This window comes from Hydra vulgaris, chromosome 08 (assembly GCF_038396675.1).
Source record: "Hydra vulgaris chromosome 08, alternate assembly HydraT2T_AEP".
Classification (NCBI taxonomy): domain Eukaryota; kingdom Metazoa; phylum Cnidaria; class Hydrozoa; order Anthoathecata; family Hydridae; genus Hydra; species Hydra vulgaris.
Window position 1 is genome coordinate 8,851,126 of NC_088927.1, and position 23,360 is coordinate 8,874,485.

At 26.3% G+C, this 23,360-nt stretch overlaps 1 protein-coding gene across 1 annotated transcript; it reads right to left on the bottom strand.

Moving 5' to 3' along the window:
* Positions 1–2,650: 2,650 nt before the first annotated feature.
* Positions 2,651–4,108, bottom strand: LOC105846702 (galanin receptor type 1). The gene is made up of 2 exons (XM_065803012.1): positions 3,970–4,108; positions 2,651–3,886 (listed from the first exon to the last, which is right to left on the bottom strand). Exon 2 carries the CDS (start codon positions 3,873–3,875, stop codon positions 2,688–2,690), a length of 1,188 nt encoding a protein of 395 aa, XP_065659084.1. The 5' UTR covers positions 3,876–3,886; positions 3,970–4,108; the 3' UTR covers positions 2,651–2,687.
* Between the last annotated feature and the right edge of the window lie 19,252 nt (positions 4,109–23,360).

A 23,360-nucleotide genomic window follows, 5' to 3' on the forward strand; every position in this document is an offset into this window, starting at 1 on the left:
TGTTTGCGATGGTCCTGTGAATGACACAGGTCAACACAATGGAGCACTCAGAAAATTAGAAGAAGGTCTTGGGAGATCAAATTTTTCTCCATTCTGGATGGTGGACGTTCAAAAGGTGCAGCTACTTTAACAGGTAAAATACATATTGCATTAGATTTTGATCCAAAAGATTTAGTCATTGTGAACTTTAAACATATACCTGGTAAAGTTTAGGATGAAAGTGTAGATGTTAAGAAAGATTTAAGCTCTGATAATATATACCTTCTAAAAGCTTGCTTTGTTGTTCAGCAGAGATACACTTCTTGTGATCAAATATTGTTCCTCCAGACTGTTATGCCAGGAAATCTAATACATGCAAGGTGGCTAACAAAGGCCAATCCTATTTTACGTTTGTATATTTCTAAGAAAAATCCTTCAAAACTATTGCATAGAATTACAAGATTCATCGTAAATGTTTATGCGCCATCGTGGCTCAACATAAAGCGTCATTCTTCCTGCATTGATGGAGCAAGAAATTTCTTCTATCTTATGGAAGCAGTGCTATGAGCAAGGGAAAGAAGAACGGAAAATTCTTGAACCAGTGTTGCAAAATAACTGTTATTTTGCTCATCCTGAGAACATTCTTCTTGGAAGAGTTACAGATGAAAAGGTATAAATTTATCAGTTTTTGCATGACAAAATAATTGACGCACGAGCTACATCACAAAGTTGCAAAATACTTGTTTTTGATAAATCAAGCATCAAGCTTGATCCGTAAGCTTCGTCATTCATAAATATGATCGACTAATCTGCTGCTATTGCAACGCCACCACCGCTTTTATCAACTATTTCTAATGATGATCTTGAACATTTCGAGTTCCACGTTGATGTCTTGAGTGGTATTCCATGTTATTCTCAGGTAGTTGAACGTACTACTAAAGACATCTCAACAACAACTATGAAAGTTTTCGAACTCAAATCACGACATGGAATGATTTTGCAGTGTCACAAATCTCGAGCAAAATTACCGAAAATTAACTCTAAATCTGACTTCTTGAGCCATAACAAATAGCAAATAACTAAAACAATTTGCTGTTATGTGTTGCCTACTACACTCTGACTATTTCTCGTTCAACAACTCCTTGCATTTTTAAATCTAATGTAACAAGATGTCAAGTAATGGACCATAGAATTAAACCACTTGTATTTACGTTATAGGATTATACAGTAATTTTAAAAGTTGTGGATCCAACACACGCTTCCATTTTATTTCAAAAGGAGTTTTTTTCATAAGTAGACTGTAATGTAACATTTTTGTAATGTTTTATAGCGCCAACTTTGTATTTACATTATAATGACCTACCCTAATATATATATATATATATATACATATATATATATATATATATATATATATATATATATATATATATATATATATATATATATATATATATATATATATATATATATATATATATATATATATATATATATATATATATATATATACATCTATATATATATATATATATATATATATATATATATATATATATATATATATATATATATATATATATATATATATATATATATATATATATATATATATATATATATACTTAAAAAGAGAAAACGTATTCAAAGAATTATTTTCTATGAGTAAAAGGCGATAAACCTTATTAAAAAACAAAACAATGAAGTATGTGGAGATTATTTTATAGTCTTTACCTGTAACATTAATGAATTCACTTCTTTGCTTTTTTACTTTATTTGCTATCAGATTGCAAAACAGTTTATAAATAATGTTATTTTCATAACTAAATATAATTAGAAGCGTGTTAAGATTTTCAATTAAACTTTCTATTATTACACCCATTCAATCAATACAATTGTAATGCAATTGCATTCAATATTGTTATCTTAACAATTACATTATTATTACATTAGTTGCATCATAGTTGCAATAGTTACATCACTGTTGCTATAGTTACATTATTATTACATTAGTTATATCATTATCACTTTAACCAATAACTTTAACCTTTCACCAATTACATAATTATATTAGTTTTATTCATTTGTCTATATTTTTTAAAGACCTCATTTACAACAAGCAATAAATAAGGCTTTCCTCTCTATATTTCTCGCTCTTTTTATCACACTCTTTAGAAATAATTTCGCTCAATAATAATGTATTAATAATGTTAAATAAATTAATCAGCAAAAAGGAAAATGTCAGCAAAATGTATCAGAGCATAATATTTTCATACTTTTACGAAAAATTCAAGTTGGTTTAGTCAATAAAATAAAAAGAATACAGTTATTCAAACAATAATTTATTACACAATGTAGCTATTTTTTTTCTTATTAAGCACAGCGTGTACTAACCTTAAAAACAAAAACTGTTGCAAAACTTTATAAAAGTCCAAAACTTGCAATAACTTTTAACTGTGAGGTTTTATAATTTTTTATTTCTTTCTATATTAAAATAGTTATTTTATATATAAATATTGAGCAAAGTCAAGAAATGAGAGTTTAAATTTGTTTCATTGGTTTACCTTACAACCTTGGTTTACCTTACAACTTTGGTTTACCTTACAACCTTAAATAACTTCAGTCATATAGTCCTAACTAGCTCATTCATTATATATATATAAAAAAGAAATTTAACAAATATGCATTTATCTGTAAATTCCAATTATTTACAAAAATGTTTCCTTTATTGAATCATATGAAAAATGAAAAAGTGCTTCATTTTCTGTATTAGATGACTTTTCAATTTTTACAAAGTTAAACGTTAATTCTTTTTTCTTATTGCTGTAAAGTGATCGCATCTGGACTCTTTTTTTACTTTTTCTAAAATTAAATAAAATTTTGTTTGATGAAATTGCTTTAAATTGTTGCGTTTTCGTATAAATTGTTTTTTTATTAATTTTAACGTCGGTTGTAATTTTAGATTTTAAGTTAAAGAAGTTTGAAAAACAAAGCGAAATTTCATACAACTCTTTTCTGTACTCAATCCTCATGTATAATAGTACCAGGGGGTTTGTCACGACTTGTAAATAAAATAGTGGAAAAGACACTTCCCAAATATTGTTGAAGATATTCTCAGAAATATTCATAATTCCAGCAAAAAAATATAAAGCTTGAATAGGCAATGTCGATATTCCGAAAAATATATACATTATTAAAAGGATACGATTCAAGCGTCTTGAGATACGTTTTCTAGATATAAGTAAGTCTTTTGTCACGTGGCCTCTAATGAATTTAGCGTTTTTGGAAACCACCTTATAAATTTGATAGTGCGAAAACCCAGTACACACCATTGGTAAAACATATGTAAGCGAAAATATCATAACTGTATAAATCATCTTACGACTTGGGTTATTAAAATCTATAACGCACCTACTTGACTTTAGTTTATTACTAGTATTGGTGTACGTAATAATAAATTGACCAAGTCCGCCCATCATAGTGGCAGATAAAACAACAAATGATGTTAGCCATATAAGTAATATAAAAAACACAATGTGTTTAAGCTGAATTATCTGAACAATTTTTCTTTGAGAAACAACCATATATCTTACAATGCTAATGGCTGTGTGAGTGAGTACACATACAACAGCAAAGTGCTCTAATATTGGCATAACAAAAAAGCAATCCCATTTTGCCGGAATCCAAGTTTGGTTATTGAAAGCTATAGTTAATGGAATGACAATAACGGATATTGCCAAATCAGCCAATGATAAATTAAAAATAAAATAGTTTGTTAAATCATTTGTTTTTTTTTTCTTTACAATCATTGTAAGAATAAAAAAATTTCCAAAGATTCCTACAATAATAAGAAATACGTTGATGCTTGTTGAAATGATTGAAGAAGTCCAACTCATTTTAAGTTTTACTAAAAGTATTTGAAAGATATATTAAAAAAAAATTGTTGTACTACGTTCAATTGAATAGTCTAATTAAAAATAAAATTCTTACACTATATATTTTCCTTTACCATATTCTTTATTTTCTTTAGGTTTTATAGCAAACTTTTTATTTTCTTTACGTTTATCAAATTTTCTCAAATTTGATAAAGTTGTACTTGTAAAATTTATTCCAATAGCGCCTAAGTAGATATGAAAGCAGTTTTGTTATCTGGTTATATTTGATATTAAAATACATAGTGCAAGAAACATAAGTAAATACGATGATTTTAAGTCACTTGAATTAAAACACAAATATCAACAAATACTTCATCAATCGTCAATATAAGTGACGAGTAAGGCACCAGCGTGACGAGTATGTATGGATGGGCGGTAAAGTTCTACAAAAATAAAATTAGGATGACATTTTTTTTGCTTTATCTGAAAAAAAAAGACTAGCGCTTTTTGATTTAAAAAGGGTTATATATATATGTGTGTATATATATATATATATATATATATATATATATATATATATATATATATATATATATATATATATATATATATATATATATATATATATATATATATATATATATATATATATATGTATATATATATATCTTATATTTATATATAAACGAAAAGTGAAGCCGCTTTTTTTGTTTACAAATTTAATCCGCCATTTGCGAAAAGGGCAAAGTTTTATAAATAATGTTCTAGAAACCATTTCTAATTAGGGTAAAATCGATTTCACTCTTCGGATCGAAATCAGACATCTAGTATTTTCATTAGTTCATAAATGGATGACTAATGTCATTGCACTCAAACGTGTCTTCCAAGTTTGAATACAATAATGACATTAGTCAACCGTTGTTTTTTGCAACGGTTGACTAATGTCAATATTGCACTATATACTCTCAAATATTTTTCGTGATTCAGCATTTGAAAACGTTAAAAAAAGTTTTTTTTAACGTTTGAAAAATAAAATAAACTGTGAAACAATATATATATATATATATATAAATATATATATATATATATATATATATATATATATATATATATATATATATATATATATATATATATATATATATATATATATATATTATTTATTTGATAGACGACCATTTAACTTGTAAACTTGTACTAGTTTTTTGATTAAAAAAAAAACTTAACATAACTATGGAATACTTTCAAGATCTATGAATTGTTTCCGCAATTTTTGTCTTTTTTGTTTGTTTTATTATCCGCTGTAAAGTTTTATAAACTAAAATAAACATTTTATGTTTACATTGGGTTATTAAACTCGATTTTGATCAATTTATGACGCATTGAATGACAATGGATTTTAGTCACAAAAACTAAGTGACCGCAAAGGATTGTTCGCCGAAAATTAAACTTATTAACAATTCAATTGAAAATTATCAAAAATTGTTTCCAAGAATTGAACTGAAACTTTGATAAAAATACGTGCAAAACAACCCTAACAATTTAATTCAACTCAATCTACAATAGTTTTTACTTTTAAACAGTGGTGCATCATCAAATGTTTTTTAAAAATCTACAGAAAAAATTAAATATTTGATGAGTAGCCAGGTATAAGTTATATATAAAGGGTCGTAAATACGGGAGAGGGAGTGATTTGAAAAAATATCGCTCTCCAAAAATGAGCTGGTTTTAAAATTTTACTAACTTTATAGTTTACTTATTTTTTCATTTAAAGAAGTTTTTTAATTTGTTGTGAAGTAGTTTTTTAGTTTGTTTTTTAATTTGCTGCATTAAATTAATTTTGTTAAAAATGTGCCTAACTCCGTCAACCGTAAAAAACAATACCTTGCAATTTTGTCTGTTAATTATTTTTTATTGCCTAGCAACATTGAATTAAAACTTTTAAGTAGCTTTGTTTAATACCGTTTTTTTAAGCAATTTACTGGTTTAAATGTAGCGCAGCAAAAAAAAGTATTTTAGTAAACTCTAACGTTTATTTGTTTGTTGGTTTTTGTATCAAAAACTGTTTTAAAGTACTTTTCTCAACCGTTTTTTTGTGTTTTAGTATTTTTTCTAAAGCTTTTTTATTTACTTAGTGAGTTTTTTTTATTCCTACAAATTATTGAGTTTAGCATAAATTAAAAAATAAGTTATTGAGTTTAGCATAAATCAATTAAAGGAAAAGAGGGGCTGAGGAAAACGTTTTAAAAACGAAAAAAATTGAGATCTTCTGCAAAAAAATGTGCAAAATTGACATCATATTTTTATAAAAAAAAATCAAAAACATTTAAACTCAAAATAAAAATATAAGCAGGTCTTCTAAAGAACTCCTATATGAAAAATCACGAGAAGTTTTTCTTGACAATACTCGGTGCATAGAAACATGCTCTAATATATTAGCAAAAAAACTTTCCTTAAACTCCCCCCCCTCCCTCCCCCCCCCCCCCCCCAACCTACAAAAAACTGCTCGTTATTTTTTTTTTTAATCTTTGTGCAGATTTTACAACCAAAAGATGTCTAACAATGCAAAATTAAAAAATGTTAAAAAATACACAAAAGTTGTTAAACCCCTTTTTTGACAAAGAACCAAAATATAACAATTGTGGAACTTGTAAATAGTTTATATATATTTCATAGAATTGTACACAAAATTTTAATTGATAGGAGTGTGAACTTCAGCTTGTCAACCGATATCTGTAACCGATATATGTAAATAATTTTTACCACACAAAGCAATTAGGATTAGAAAAGAAATTTTATGAAAAAATTGAAAACATCAGATTTTTTTAAATTTTAATTAAAGATTGTTTCTGATGAATTTTTAACATTACATTAAAACAACACGAAATTGGTTGAGTTTACTTTTTTGCACAATATGCAATAGCCAAACAGGTCAAAAGCAAACTCAGGATTCTAAAATTATGTATTTTGACATTATGCCTCCATTAAACCTCTTTACACAAAGCCTTTGCACAAGGATTTTCTGGTTTTTATTACACTAAGCTCGTATTGTATAAAGTTTTTTTTTATAATATATGTTTTTTTAAGTTGCTCTTTACCTAAAGAACTTCACTCTAAAATGGTTTAAAACTAATTATAGTTTTACACAAACATAAAAATTAAAAATACATACAATGCAAAAACAAAAAATGTCTGGAAAAATCTAATACAATGTGCTCCAAATATAATGCTCATGAATCTGCCAAAATTCACGGTCAGAAAATATATAATAACGTTCCACGAAATAAAAGCTGATTCTGTGTTATTGTCATTTTATATGGTAGAGTCAAAAGATCACGCTTTATGAGTAAGTTGCAAGAACGATTCTTTTTAACAAATTCATCATTTTAGTTAGTCAAACATCCAGAATTTTATTTTATGTTGATGTTAAGAGGGTTCCAGGTTATAGTGGTTCAACAAGAAAGGAAGTAGCGTACACACTCTTTCTAATCGTCGATAAACAGGAGAGAAAAACCAAAGACGCTATAAAAAGAGATGTTGTAAGTTTAGCGCTGGATAGTTAACCAAACGTACACAGGGTACTTATCATTAGTGCTACAGTTACAACTTTTTTTTTTTAATAAAACATATTATTCGCTGTTTATACAATCAAAAAATACAAAACAAAAAAAAAATAAAGAAACGTTATCATAAAATAAAAAAAACGATTTCTATAAACAGACAGGGATTCAAATAGGATATGGATAACCGAGGTCATCACAATCTTTTCTTAGAACCACTACTTGGGCTTTTAACAAGTTTAAAGTAAAATGAAATTGTTATTAAAATTATATATAACTTAAAATATGAAAAAATAATCTACGTTATATATGTGAAGTAAAAGACAATAAACAGAATAAACTCCTATAAATATAAATTAAGTCAAATAAAAAATAAAACATGATATAAGAATTTAATTTTAACAAAAAGGTTTTTCAAAAAGGTTTGTATATCAAATTTTAAAGCTTTCATTGGATTTATTAAAACGGGTATTTTTAAAGCTGTTTCATATCTTAGAGCCTCAATATGTTATGCTGTACTCATTATATTTAGTTAAGTTACAAAACAGTGTATATATTTACAAGGCAGTGTATATATTGACAAGGCAGTGTATATATTTACAAGGCAGTGTATATATTTACAAGACAGTGTATATATGAGCCTCTTATTAGATCTTAGAGATCTAATAAGAGTAACTATGTAAGATTTAAGTAAGATTTTTTAAATAAGGTAAGATTTTTTAAATGATTATAAATGAAGATCATGTGTTGAAATCTCGTATACATTCAACATTTTTATTTTCCTCATTAACGGGTTTTCATCCTAAAATATTTTTTTTCGGAATATAATTATGCTAGTATGTTTTTCCACACTAAACATCATTTTAAGTTTAGCAGGTTGTGTGCTAGCTCACGCAATTTTACCATAATTAATGTAGCAATGAATTAGACTATATTATATTAATTTGAAACTAGTAATGTATATTTAACTGAAATAATTGACCCATCTGGAAGTCTCTTACACTTCTGAATATCTTGAATGACCAGCAGTTTTATCAATTAAAGAAAAGTGCTTAAATTTGAATGTCATGTAAGAAGCATTGTTACTGACAATGCAGGTAATGCATCAAAAAAAAGCATATTATTGAATTTTGATCAAAATTTGATCTAGTTTTTTTTATTTTTATTATTTTATTTTTTCAACACCTTCGCTTCCAACAAGGCCGCAAGCAACCACGTTAGATTTGGAAGTAACTGGAAAAGAAAAGATGAAGTTTAAAGAGCAAGATAACAATTGACAGACGAGATAAAAGATTGCAAATTATATAAATCAGGAAAGCAAAATGAAGGAAGGTAATTCTAAAGAACTGATGTTCGAGGAGAAAAACTAGAGGAATATGAATTATGAAGATGAAATTTGATGAATTTGTAGGAGCATGTAGGAGCAGCAACAGTAATAATTTTTTTTAAATGACACAAGAGACGCTAGTTCTTTAGAGGAGAACCCATTATTGTATTTATAGAAAAGAGAAAGAGAAGCAACTTTACGAAAATGTGATAATGGTTGTAGGTTGTCTGCAAGAGCAGATTTGATCATGTTTACAAAGCGTTTTTGGACCTTGTCTTAAAGAGAAAGAGCATCATTCAAAGATCAGCCCTAGATATGGAAACAGTATTCCATACAAGGACGGATTTGAGATTTATAGAGATAAAGAATAAAATCCTTGGTAAGAAAGTGATTTGGTATATGGTAAAAATATGGTATTTGGTATATCCAAGAAAGATCAAAGTAAGAGTTAATCCTAGATGATGAAGGGTAGATGACTCATCAAGTACATTCCCGTTCATAAATATAGGAAGATCTAGATTATTGCGATAACAATTAGCTGAAAAAAATTGAGTTTTTATCTGAAATAAAGTTTACCAGTCACTGAGAGCCCCATGTTGTTTACATATAGACGTTTGTATCATATAGTTGCTTGGCACATTTAATGAATTTTTTATCACTTGACATTATCAAATTGACGATGTTAAACATCATATAGTAAATATAAAAATATCATAGTAAATATTGTCAAATATTTCAAAAACAACCACTTTGCTTTGGCAGATTATAGAGAAGCTTGTGGACTAAATCTAGTGTTTTCTCAAAATACTTGGTCAAATAAAATGCGTGACTGTCTAAAAATTATCACGATTAGTTCGTGATAACATTGAAAATAAAATATTAAATACAATTGTGAAAATGATGAATGAGATAGCTTAGATGAGTGTGAGATTTCCTCTTCTACATTCAAAACTAAAAACAAAAAACGCTACTCAGCTTGTGTTTTTCTTCAAATAATTCAGAGTATTTTTTAGAATTAACATTTATTTACAGAATATTATTTACAGAATATTATTTTATTTAATGTTGATATTTAATTTTAATGATGTATACATGTTATGCACTTTAGGTTTGTCTGTAGTAATTTTTTCTACTATCATATTTTGAGTAATTAATTCTATTAACACATAGATGTGATACATATATTTAGTTTTGTTTTTAATGTCTGTATGTATGTATGTATGTATGTATGTATGTATGTATGTATGTATGTATGTATGTTTTTCCGGCAATTGTTTTGCGCCTTTTTTTGTCCTCCATGTTTTTTTTCGAAAATTTACTCCCAATTTCAGTTAAAAGTTAAGGAAAATGAAAATAAAAAAGAATTTTATTTTATTACATTGGTAATATAAATTAACATTAAAAATGAACATTCACACAATTACATTTCTAAAAACCATGAAGACTGAAATTTAAAAATAAAATTGCAAATAGTTAACTTATCACTGAATCATTGAATGCATGACCACTTTATAAATTGCATGGGGTATAGGCAATACGTTGCAACAGATCCCCTTCCAAGATTAGTGAAATGAAGCAATCCTAGACCACGGTTTCATGAGCCAAGACGAAAAAACAGTCCTAAATGAATATATTGAAATTTTTGTCAATTATCAAGATAAATAAGATGTCTTTTATTATAAGAGCTAAATTCCTATATAAACTATTTCCATGCTAGGATTTATTATAATAGACTTTGTAATGGATCAGTGATGATGTAATGGATCAGTGATACAGTGTTAAAGAGATAGTAAAGACATTCTACCAATTGCTCCAATTCCAATTCTACCAATTCAAAGACCTTATTTTTTTTTGTATTGCAGAATTTTTATATATAGTTAATCAGGATAGTTAACATTGGCGTTCAAATATTAGCGTGTCCCAATATAAAATTTAATTTTTGTTTTTAAGTTCGAAGAAAAAAATTTTCTTCTTTAAAAGTAAATAGAAAAGATAAGTATTTAAACCAATGACAAACTCCAGACTTTGCAGCATTTTGTAACAGCTATAATATTTTATTTTAATTTTCTGTGCCTAAAGAAATAGAATTCACTGCACAGTGAAAATTATATATATATATATATATATATATATATATATATATATATATATATATATATATATATATATATATATATATATATATATATATATATATATATGTATTCATATAGTTTACTTCACCTTGTTTTCAGTAATAAGTTTAAAAAGTTAATTGATCAAACAAAGCCTAAAAAGGTGCCAAGATTTTAAATCAAAATTTAGCCTAAAAAATATTTTAAAAGAATAGTTTAACCCTAGTTTTAGTATATAGAAACTCTATCGAATATCTTGTAAACAGATTTGCACAAGACTGTTTCTAGTTAACTAAACGTTTTACTTTACTAAAAACTCCATAATAACATTTTGTTGAAGCTTAAATTAAAAAAAGTTAACAGTTAACCATGTAAATATTAAAATGGGACAACTTTGTTTGGAAATGAACAAGAAGGAGATTTACCAACAATTACAAATTGTCAATAATTTACGGAACAATTTTTTGAAAAAATAAATCGCCGAACAGTTTTTAAACAAATAGGTAATTTGAAAGATTTCATCCACTTACTATTTAAAATTAATATTTGAACATGATAAGGTGCCGCAGCCTTACTTGTTTGTAAATTTTTAAAATTCTTTAATTTATGGTAACTCTAAAGTAGATGCCATTTAATTTTGATTATTAAAAATAACCAATATTTTACTTTAAAATTTATTATTATCATTCTACAAAAAAAAAGTATCATTCTAAAAGAAAAAGAAAAATGACAAAATTTTGTTTACTTATTTCTGGCAGTTACGTATGTATTGGAATTTTTTCTCCAATATTGTTTTTTTAGAGCCATTTTGATTTTTCGATAGTAATAAGTTCAGAGTTATTAGACAACGTAATCGAAGACCCTTTGCCGCTTTTATAAAAGACGGTTGTTAACGTTTTTCGAAATTGATATAAGACTTTTTTATGTTATAAAAATAAAAATTTAACTGTTAATTTTTCTTTAAACAAAAAATTAGTTTTCTAAATTAACTTCAAGTAATAGAGATTTGCAAGAATGGAATTTTTCAAAATTTTAAAACTATTATTTTACTAATATAATTTTTTTACTTTATCTTTATCATAGAGTGTCACGCCGTTACATTTTAATGATCATTTCACAATGGAGCAAAATAAAATTACTGATATTAAAAAAATTATAAACATTTTAGTTGGTCAGTTTTTGTCTTTACTTCAAGTTGAGATATGACTTGAAAATTTTACGAGTAAAGAAAAAAAATTGCAAAAATAGCTTCAACAAACTTTATTATTTTTTAACAAGTTTTAAAACTTTTTTAATACTTTGCTTTTTAGTTCAAAGAACATTGAGCTTATATGCTAATTTGTGTATACTTGTTTCTTTGTTTATTTTACATAACATTGAGTTTATCTTATCGAAGATATTAAAAACACACGCTGAGCTCCAAAGGAGTATAAAAAATCAAATTCGTAAAAACAGAAGTTAGAAACATAGGGAAGTGGAAGAAAGCCCAGTAGGCACAGCGACGTGACAAAAACGTGAATTTCATGTTATTTTGGCACGTGACATTTAGGTGACTTTTTGGTCCCCATGAAATGACCAATTCACGTGATTTATGGACGTGTTTTTCACGTTACTTTTGGCACGTGATATTTAGGTAACTTTTAGGTCCCCATGAACTGTCTAAAGACGTGCTTTTTACGTTAATTTTGGCACGTAATATTTAAGTAATAATTATGCTTTATAAAAACGAAGTGTTTGGATTCGTGTAAAGAAAAAAAACTCATCGTCGAGGAAAAATTTAATACAAGTTGATGACAATAATATATAGTTTAACTTGTATGTATGGAAAACTTTTCGGATATTTGGAAGAAGATAAATTTCAGAAAAATATCCAGTATTCCGGAAAAATCCCAAAAGTAAAAATCCCTGAAACTAAATTATAAAAAAATAGTAAATAAAATAAAGAATATCTTTCCAAATTTCTAATCATAGGTTTTTATTAAGAATAAAAAAAGTTCCAAAATAAATGATATTTTGGCAACGTAACTTTCATGCTTCAATCAAGAAAAATTGTAACCTGGACGAGGTCACCTAAAATATACATGATTGAAACGTGAAGAAGGAAACTGGGTAAGAGCACGCATCAAACTTTATCTAATGAATAAGTCGATATTTTCTCTAATAATAGCTAGCGACACCAAATTTAGCTAAAAAGAAACAAATAAAAACTTAAATAATAATATGATTATTAAATAATTATCTTAAATCATATACTTTTAACACAAGTCTTACAAGGTGAGTCGCCAACTGTTTTGGCAACAAGATTTTCTGGTGTTGCTACTTCTTTGATCTAAGTCATGAAACAACTGTAAAGAAGCAATGCTACACTTGAGAGAAACCTGCTTTACTTTTATTGGAAGGTTGTCAATATTGAAAGATAAGTATATTGCATTTTCAAATACAATAGCATCATAATCATCTTTTTGTGGGGAAAACATTGAACAAATCCACATTAATAACCTGTTTTATATTGTACATAATAACAATAGTAATAAAAGTCATATAATATATACAAAAATAATTTCATAAATACAATTCAAATATATATATTAATCATATAATATATAAATTATATAAAAAAATGAAATAAATAAGTATTAACCTTTTTTAACAAGTAAAGCACAAGATCAAGATGTCATATATTACAAAAAGATAAAGTATATAATAATAATATATACACATATCAATAATAAACAACATAACACATTTGTTTATTGATATTATCTTGGATAAATTCTTTAACCTTGTTGATAAAAACCAAATAATACAAGAAAATCTATTTTTGGTTTTTATCTAATCGACTCTTGAGCAATAATGTATGCAGAAGTTCTGCAGACATTATTATTGCTCAAGAATCAAGAATAAGTTCTGCTAGAACTTATAATTTGTTCATGCAGCTTACTTAATTTGATATTAAATTTGTTATAACATAACTTATTTTGTACTAAATTAAGTAAGCAAAATGAACAAATTCGCAAGTCTAAAATAATATATCATAAAGTAGAAAAAAAGCATACCTTGTATTTGAGTTTAATCTTATTTGTGTGGCAAATAGGGACGCTTGGTACTAATTTATTTAACTTAATTTGATGTAATTTGGATATTAGATATTACAACTTAAAATATATTGGACTATTTAGTTCTGTTTTAAATGCATTGCGTTATAGGATATTATATAGACCAATTTTTTTTTTTAATTATGATTAAACTACAATAAAAATTAATTATATCATCATAACATTAAAATAATTATAACTAATACAATGAATACAAAAACTATACTATAAAAAAATTAATAATATAATAAAAAATATTATTTCATATTTCTTATCACAGGTTTTTATTAAGACTAAAAAAAGTTCCGTTAGACGCGATATTTTGGCACGTAACTTTAACGTTACTTTTACGTAAAATAGTAAACTGGACGAAGTCACTTAAAATACACGTGATTGAAACGTGAATAAAACGTTGCTTGCATACTGGGAGAGAAGCGGATTTCTTTATTTTATTAATTTGTGTAAGAGTTAAACCATGAAATATTTAAAAAAATAGAAGTTTAAAAAATGTTCTTTATGAAAAGAATTGAGAAATAATCTTTATGATAAGAAATCAACTGAAGCACAGATTTTTAAGATTCTATTTAAGAAATCAGTAGGTTATACAAAACTGCAAAAATTAAAATCCTGCAGGTGGCACCTTTTCAGAAAAGTATTTGAAGGAGGTGGAACTTTGAAATTTTCATATTTAAGTGAGGTAACTAACAGTCATGTTGTAAACATAAAATTTTTACATTCTCATCTGATATTAGTATTCTTACGATCTTATATTCTTATATAATTTTCCTATATTACACTGTTTTACACTCTTATAAAGTTCTTACATTCTTATACTTATAATGTAAAATAACTATGTTAGATATTGGAAACATAAAAAAAAATGTATTAAGAGCACCGACTGCAAAATAAGAACTAATTAAAAAAAATCAAAATTTTTTTTTATAGTTTTAAAATAAACGAAACTTTGTTGATAGAATTTGATTTTTTTAATAACCTATTATAGTTTACAAGTTTATCTTTTCCGCAATTAACTAATCTTTAAATTTTTTAAGAAAGAAAATATTATGGTTTTATAAATATTTTTTAGAAAATATTGTGGTTTGATAAATATTTTTTAGAAATATTGTGGTTTTTATAAATATTTTTTTAGAAAATATTGTGGTTTGATATATATTTTTTAGAAAATATTGCGGTTTGATAAATATTTTTTAGAAAATATTGTGGTTTGATAAATATTTTTTAGAAAATATTGTGGTTATTATAAATACTTTTTAGAAAATGTTGTTTTCTTATAAATACGAATCTTCCAGTAGCAGTAATAAAGTCAATAGACATTTTGCTTTCCCATATTGAAACTATTTAAAAGACAACTGCTGTTTTATTTAATATTTTGAAAAATATTTACAAAGTAATGAAATATCTAAAATATGCCTTACGTGTAAAAGAAATGATTAAATCTTGTAAACTTCTTTTAACATCAACATAAAAGAATCTTTAACCAATTTTTATTGCAGCAGGACCTGTAAAAAATGCAAATTTTGCAATTTGGTAAGTAGTAAAATCTTAGGTTCTTAATATTATTAAATAATATTTTCAAGTAAGAGAGACATCATAAGTACTTCCGTCGAAAAGAATCAAAGAATCTTGCAACTCATCTTTTTAAGAAAGATGTTAAGAAAAGATATTTAAAAAAAGTTATTCAACCTAAATGCTTTTATTATTATCTGATTTGTAAAACAAATGAGATTTTATTAAGAACGATAGTTCTTAATAAAATCTCATTTGTATTGCTTAAATTCAGGCTCAAGTAGTGACCAATATTATAAAAGATATATATTCAATCGATGATAAAGGAAATGGTAAAGAAATGCTGTTTTCTACTTGTATAATGATATATAAATATCATTTTCAGAGTTCAACAAGTTAGTTGATTGTTTGCAACTGATTCAATTTAAACCTAATGTTCTCCAAAGGACTTTTAAGCAAAGTGAAGTGAAGTTTAAGCAAAGTGAAATTAAGTTTTAAGTAAAGTGAAGTTAAGAAATCAATATGGAAAAGAAATTGGATATTAAAACAAAAATTTCTATAGTTTAGAAAATGTTTACGAGGAAGATAAAAAGAAATTCTTACTCATTTAAAAAGAGATTTAGTTTATGTTTAAGATATAACAGAATATCTAGAGTTTGCTATTGCGAAAAGAAACCAAAATCTTTTCAATACATTTCTCATAATTTGCAATTGATTTTAATATAATATTTTATCAGCATTTCATTTTAATATAATAGATAAAAAATGATAGCAACTAATTTTAAGAATGATAAATACATATGAGGTGGAAATTCAATAAAATTTATTGCAAATCTGCGCAACCCAAATCAATAGAGAGTCACTGATGGAAGTGATAAGGTTACTTACTTTGTATTAAGAAACAAATAGCAGTATTAATTAAGAAATTTTAAGTTTATAAATATAAATATTCTCTAGCATCAGTCTATAAACTTCTAAACATTTTTTGGGGAACTTTGGTATTCCGTAACTTTGGTATTCTGTAACTTTGGTATTCCGTAACTTTGGTATTCCGTAACTTTGGTATTCCGTAACTTCTGTGTTTTAATTACTTTAATTACTACACAACATTAAATGAACAATTTCATAATAAAAATATTTATAGACTCACGGTGGAAAACGCAGGTAAGACAAGGATGCTGTTCTGAGATTTGGTATTCCTTGAAGATTGGAGACTTAGATAAGTGTTTCCGCAATATTCAGAAAAATTTGATATTTCATCATGTTTTTATCAGGAAAGCCTGCCAGTATGTTGGGCAGACTTTCCTGAGAAACGTGAAATGAAATTTTAGGTTATTAGTTTTTGTATATGTGTTGTATAGTCTAATGAAGACTTTTTTGTATATATGTTGTATAGTCTAATGAAGAGCTTGTTAACGCTTACTATTACTTGTTTCATTTATGTTCATTCTATTGTAATGCAATTGCAACAAAATGATTGTTGTAAAGCCTTTTGTTATAAAGTAAGACAAAATTGAGAAGATAGTAAAAAACATAGTTATTTACTATCTAACATAGTTTATTACTTTCATATTTATCAGAACTTTCTCATCTCATGAAGAGAAAAAATCTTTTTTGGCAAAACTTAAAACGAAACAAATCTCCAGGAATTGATGAAGTAAATAATAGCATCGTAATTGACTGCTATAATGATTGAAAATGCTTTATTTAAAATTTGTAATTGTTCATTGAAAGAGGGAATTTTTCCTTAACGACTTAAAGACTTAAAGCAGCAAAAGTTAAACCTATATTTATCAGGTGATAAAACATATATTAGTAATTACATACTAATATCAATACTTTCCATTTTATCTAAGATTTTTGAACAATTTCAATAATTATCTTTCTTAAAGATAATGATTTATATTATTCAGAGCAGTTTGGGTTTCAGAACAACATTTCAAGAGAACATGCAATACTATACAATACTATTCAATTGGTAAAAATCATAAGATACCGTAGATTTCCCTAATTCCGAACAAAATCGTACTTAAAGTTAAATAACTCCACTTGTTTTTAAATTTCATATAAATTTTTTAAATAAATAAACTATATCCTAAACAGAATTGAATCATATTAAGCAACAAGTATATTTATTATAAAAATATTGTGAATTTTTATATCTAAAAATTTAAGTTTTCATTTGGAATTAGGAACACGTGTTCCTAATTCAGAACGTACATATCGAATCCCAAAAAATTGGATTCAATTTAAAAAAGTAAATAGTTTATACTTGCGTACACCTCTTGCTTAGACTTAGGTAAAAAGATTTTTAAAATTTAAAATTACTTTTAATGTAAGGGTGTAACATTGTGTTGGTGCAGAGTGTGCATTATCTATTTATTAGATCCTGTTTTCCATTATGTTTTTGTAATCAGTCAAAAAAAAAACCATCACAGTCACTGCCTGTTTCTGTCAGTTAATCGTTTTTAACCAGAAGAGATCTCAGTCATTAGTATCAAGTTGATTGCAGTCTTAGCGAATGCTCCCTTATTAATCAAATAGGAAGCCTGTAGTGCTTTTTTATCATATAACAATGCAGTTTTATCTTCTACGCAGTTGTATTTTGAAATGGCAGTAGTTCAAAGACTGAAACATTGTTCAGTAGTCCCTTAATTTTGCTCACTGAAAAATATTATTTTATAACCTTCCATCATTATAACCACGCCATTATTCTTCGCCGTTAAATAGTATCGTTAAATAGTATTTGTTTATTATCTGTAAATTATCAAATCTGTACAGAACAGCTACGATTACTATATCCAAATGAATACTAATTCATTTGGAGGTGGCACCCCCAGCTGTACTGTACAGATTTGATAATTTTTAAAAATCTATAATGAAAAAGTTGTTTTATTCAAAAAATATTGTTTTAAAACGTCAAGCTACAAAAATTAAAACTAATAAAAGTTATTCACACTACTTGCACACGAATTCAATTGTTACGTGATAATTGATAATACAAAGAACACACGACCAGTTAGAACACTTTTCACATGTAACCTATTCGCTGCTTGTAGTTTCGTCCCAAAGACTTCCGTAGGAAATACAAAGACGATTGTTATGGTTGGGATTACAGCTGGCGACAGGAAGACACTCAATATTTTGACTAATAGGCATCTTTATTATTTTGTTATATTTCTGAAATCGTTTTCGGGGTTTTTTAAGTTACAAAAGTTTTTTTTTCTTCTTTTTTTTTTAAACTTTTGTTCTTTGAGAACTGCTGAGTCCAATTTTTTTTTCTCTAATAACTTTTCTGGCTTCTTTTTCATCTAGTTTTCTTTTTTTAGCAGCTTGTGTTACTTCGTCCTGAGCCATTGCAGATAGTTCAGTCATGTTATAACATGTTGTTCATTTAGTTATTATTCCCTTTCTTTACTACTGGAAAGACTCTTTAATCTATCGCTAAGCACACTGAGCACTGAGTTATTAATATCAAAAGATGTTTGTTTAACGGCATTTTTGATGCTATTTAATTCTTTGAACAATACTTCTTTTGTTAAAAGTCTATTCATAGAGTTTTTTATTTTGTTAGTTTTATCGAGTGAATTTTGTGAATCAGTAGACTTTCCAGAAAAACAATTCTCAATTTTGTCATTTGTTACATCTTGAAAAATAGCGCCATTTGCAGTTTTATTTGAAGTTACTTTTGAGCGATTGAGTGGAAACATGCCTGTATTTTCAAACGTGCATTTTCCGCTTTAAAGTCTTTATTTGCAATAAGGTCTTTTAGCTTGGAAACTTTAATGGACGGTTACTTAAACTTAAACAAGAAATTCGAACTAAATAAACTTCTACAATTCGCTTCCATTCCGTCTTTACTGTTTTAAAAACTCCAACATCTAATGGTTGCAAAAATTGACTTGTGTGAGCTGGCAATCGGAATAAAATTATGTTGTTTGATTCAGATAATTTTTTTAATTCAAAATTAATGTGAGAAGCATGGCCGTCTAAAATTAGAATTTTAGATTCTTGAAGTTTATTCGCGAGAACTAAAAGAATTGAACAAAAACATTCTTGGAAATTTTCGCTTTCCATCGAACCTGGTAGAATAATAAACATCAGAAGCACCACTTTGAACCCAAGCGTTCATCAAATTTCGACCTTTGTAAACAACTTGATGAGGTAGGAAATTTCCAAAAGCATTGCAACAGGTTAAAATTGTAGTCATATGTTTTTCATTTGTTGGGGCAAGTTGTTTTGGATTTTTTTAATTCCTTTTCGACAATGTTGACTTAACCTGAATCGAATTTCAATCCGCTTTCATCACAGTTGAACACATGAAACGGCTTTTCATTTATGTTATAACATAAAGCAGCTTCGGAATATGACATCTTATTATTATTCTATACAAAGATTAATTTTTCTTTCGCGATCTTCATTTTTTTTAAACTTTAACATTTTTTTTAATTAACAAACATTAAGATAAACAAGACGTTTAGAAATTCAATAAAAAAGTTAAAAGCGTTTATAAGTTTCTAAGTTAATATCGTTAAAATACTATTGTTAAATATTGTTGTTAATTATTGTTGTTAATTACTTGCACGTAAAAACGCTACCCTTTGCAAAAAAAAAAGCATTCTAATATCTGTTCGGAATTTGGAAAACGCTTTAATTATGCAGAAAAGTACTGTTTTTAAAATATCTTACGAAGTATAGCTAGTTTTTGACTTTTTTTTTCAGATAAATAATCACCATCAAATTCTACATCAAACAGTATGCAATTTAAATTGTCATTTTTTTAAAGTCGGTTTTATATTGTTGGTTTTTCAGGGTTTTAAAATGTGTTTTGCTTGCAATTAAAATTTAACGGTATCAATATATACTTTGAAAACATTTTTTCATATTCTCATTACCCTAGTCTTCCAATTTATTAATGAGTTTTCCTTTTAAAAATCCCACAAATATATAAAAGATGTAACTAACGGAATTAGGGACTATACGGAATTAGGGAAATCTACAGTTTATGGTTTAATAGACATATCAAATAGGCGGATAGCAGATTATCTAAGTAAACATACGCAATCCATATGATTTGGAAAAAATAAACAAACAAGTTTATCTTTTATTTCTTGTGGAGTACCTCAAAAATCTATTCTTGGGCCTCTTTATTTCCGTAAATGATCTCTGCAGAGCGTCAATTATTCCAACAACTATGTTTGCTGACGACAGTAACTTTTTTATTTCAGAAAAAGATATACAACTCAACTCTTCATTTAAATGAATGATGAATTAGAAAATATTTGAATTTGCAAACAAATAGCAAATAAATATATAAAAGCAAACAAACTTTCTTTTAATTCAAAAAAAAACAAAGTTTTCGTTATTCCATCTTTTAAATAAAACAAAAAAAATTCCTTTTTCTTTTATAAAACTAATTATTGAAAACACAGAAACTAGTCGCAAAAGGCTAACAAAATTTTATTGAGCTCTCATTGACAAAAATTTTACCTGAAATAAATATATTGCCTATATTGGCAACAAAAAATCAAAAAGTATTGAAATTTTATAATAACCAATGAATTTACTAAATAAACATCATCTAAAACAATTTTATTTCAGTTTTATACAAAGTAACTTAAATTACGCAAATATCGCTTGAAGTAGTACTTCTACAGGCGAACTAAAAACACTCTATAAAAAGCAGAAACATTTTTTAAGAAAAGTGAATTTAAAAAATAAAAACGAACATTCAAAACCACTTTTTAAAAATATGAGTATTTACACAATATATGAGCTAAACATATTTAAAATTTTATTTCTCATGTACAAGTATAAATTTCAACAATGCCCTTCAACTTTCCACGATATCTATAAAGTAAAACATGTCAATTTGAATTTTTTTTTACTTAGTTAAATCTTTAAATCAGCGGTTCTCAACCTTTACATTGCCGCGACCCTTTTAATACAACCCCTATGATATAGCGACCCCAACTGTAAAATTATTTACGCTCATAGGCCAAAGTAACTGTTCTTTTGCTATTATTATAATATAAAGTTATATATCGCAATATAAATTTCCGCATATACAGGAATTATTTTCATTGTGAAAAACTGAACATAGCTAAAGTTTTATGTTTAATCACAAAACAATATGTAATTACATTTTGTTCAAAATAGATTTGTAATTATAATTAAATTACAAGTAAATGAATTTTATCTTTATCACTTGCATTTATATTTACTTTTCTATATCACGTATTCACCATATTCATGTTGCATACTTATGTGAAAATTTGAAAAGCATGACCCAGTGGACACACGACGTTATTTCAACGTTGATTTACGGTTGATTTTTAGTCGCGACGTCATATAGCCAAAAATCAACATTTTATCAACGTTGAAAATTCGTTGTAAACGATCAACTTAACGCGACGTTGAATCAACGTTAATTCAACGTCTATATTATGAGTTCCACCGTTCGTTTTGCATCTTGAGAACTCAAATACGCATGCGTGACTTTACGAGTCATTGATTTGGCCATCTATTGCCATTTCATAAGGTTTTGAGTTTGTCAATTTAACGATACCACATTTCTTAATTTGCGATGCGTTAGTGATAAATATTAAATAGATCTTTTATTTTATTTTATCAGTGTGTGTATTGCATGAAGAATTTGCTTGAATTTGTTTTAGAGTTTGTTTAAGTAAGTAGTTTTTTAGAGTTTGATTAAATTGTTTTACTATGTATGTTAGTATATTTGACTATACTAATTTTATATTATATATATATAAAATATATTTTATCAATGTTATATATATATATATATATAACATATATGATATATACATAAAATGTATGATATGTTAATAATATATCATATAGACTGTAATAATCATAATACTATACTATTTTTATATTTACAAATGTATATATATATATATATATATATATATATATATATATATATATATATATATATATATATATATATATATATATACTTATATATATATATATAAGTGGAAGTTTTTAGAATAAAATAGCTAAATTAAAATAACATAAAACACACTATTTAATTATATAGTGCGTGATTCTTCACCATTTAGTAAACTTGGCGTCGATGTTCATTTTTACCCCGTTGTTCATAGTCACCCCTTTTCACGGTATATATTATATATGTATATTTATTTATATATTTATATACACATATAATATATGATATATATATATATATATATATATATATATATATATATATATATATATATATATATATGATATTATTATGTATAACATATGATATATACATAAAATATATGATATGTTAATAATATATCATATAGACTATAATAATCATAATACTATATTATAGTATTTTTATTATTGTTATTATTATTTTTATATTTTTTTTAAATTTGGGAAAAGCGGAAGAAAAAAAGTGATTCTTACGCCAACACATACGTCACTTTTAATTTCTTTTGACTTTCGTCCAACATTTGCGATTTATCAGAAAGTTAAAACCATTAATTTAATTACAAATTAATCGTTTTTTAAAAAAGCCGCAAAAACGCAAATTTAATTGACCAGAATGTTTTTTAAAACATTCTGAATGTTTTTAACACTATAAACCATGTTTTTATTTTTATTTTTTTTATTAAAATGTTTTTATTTTTATTTTTTTTACTGTAAATCATGCACGGAGTGCTGCTACATCGACTATCTTATAGCCTGACTCGCTAGGGAGTGCTGCTACATCGACTGACAAATAGCCTGACTCGCAAGGGAGTGCTGCTATATCGTCTGATAAATAGCCTACCTTGCAACGGAGTGCTGCTACATCTACTATCTTTTAGCCTGACTCGCAAGGGAGTGCTGCTACATCGACTGAGGGTTTGGTTGGG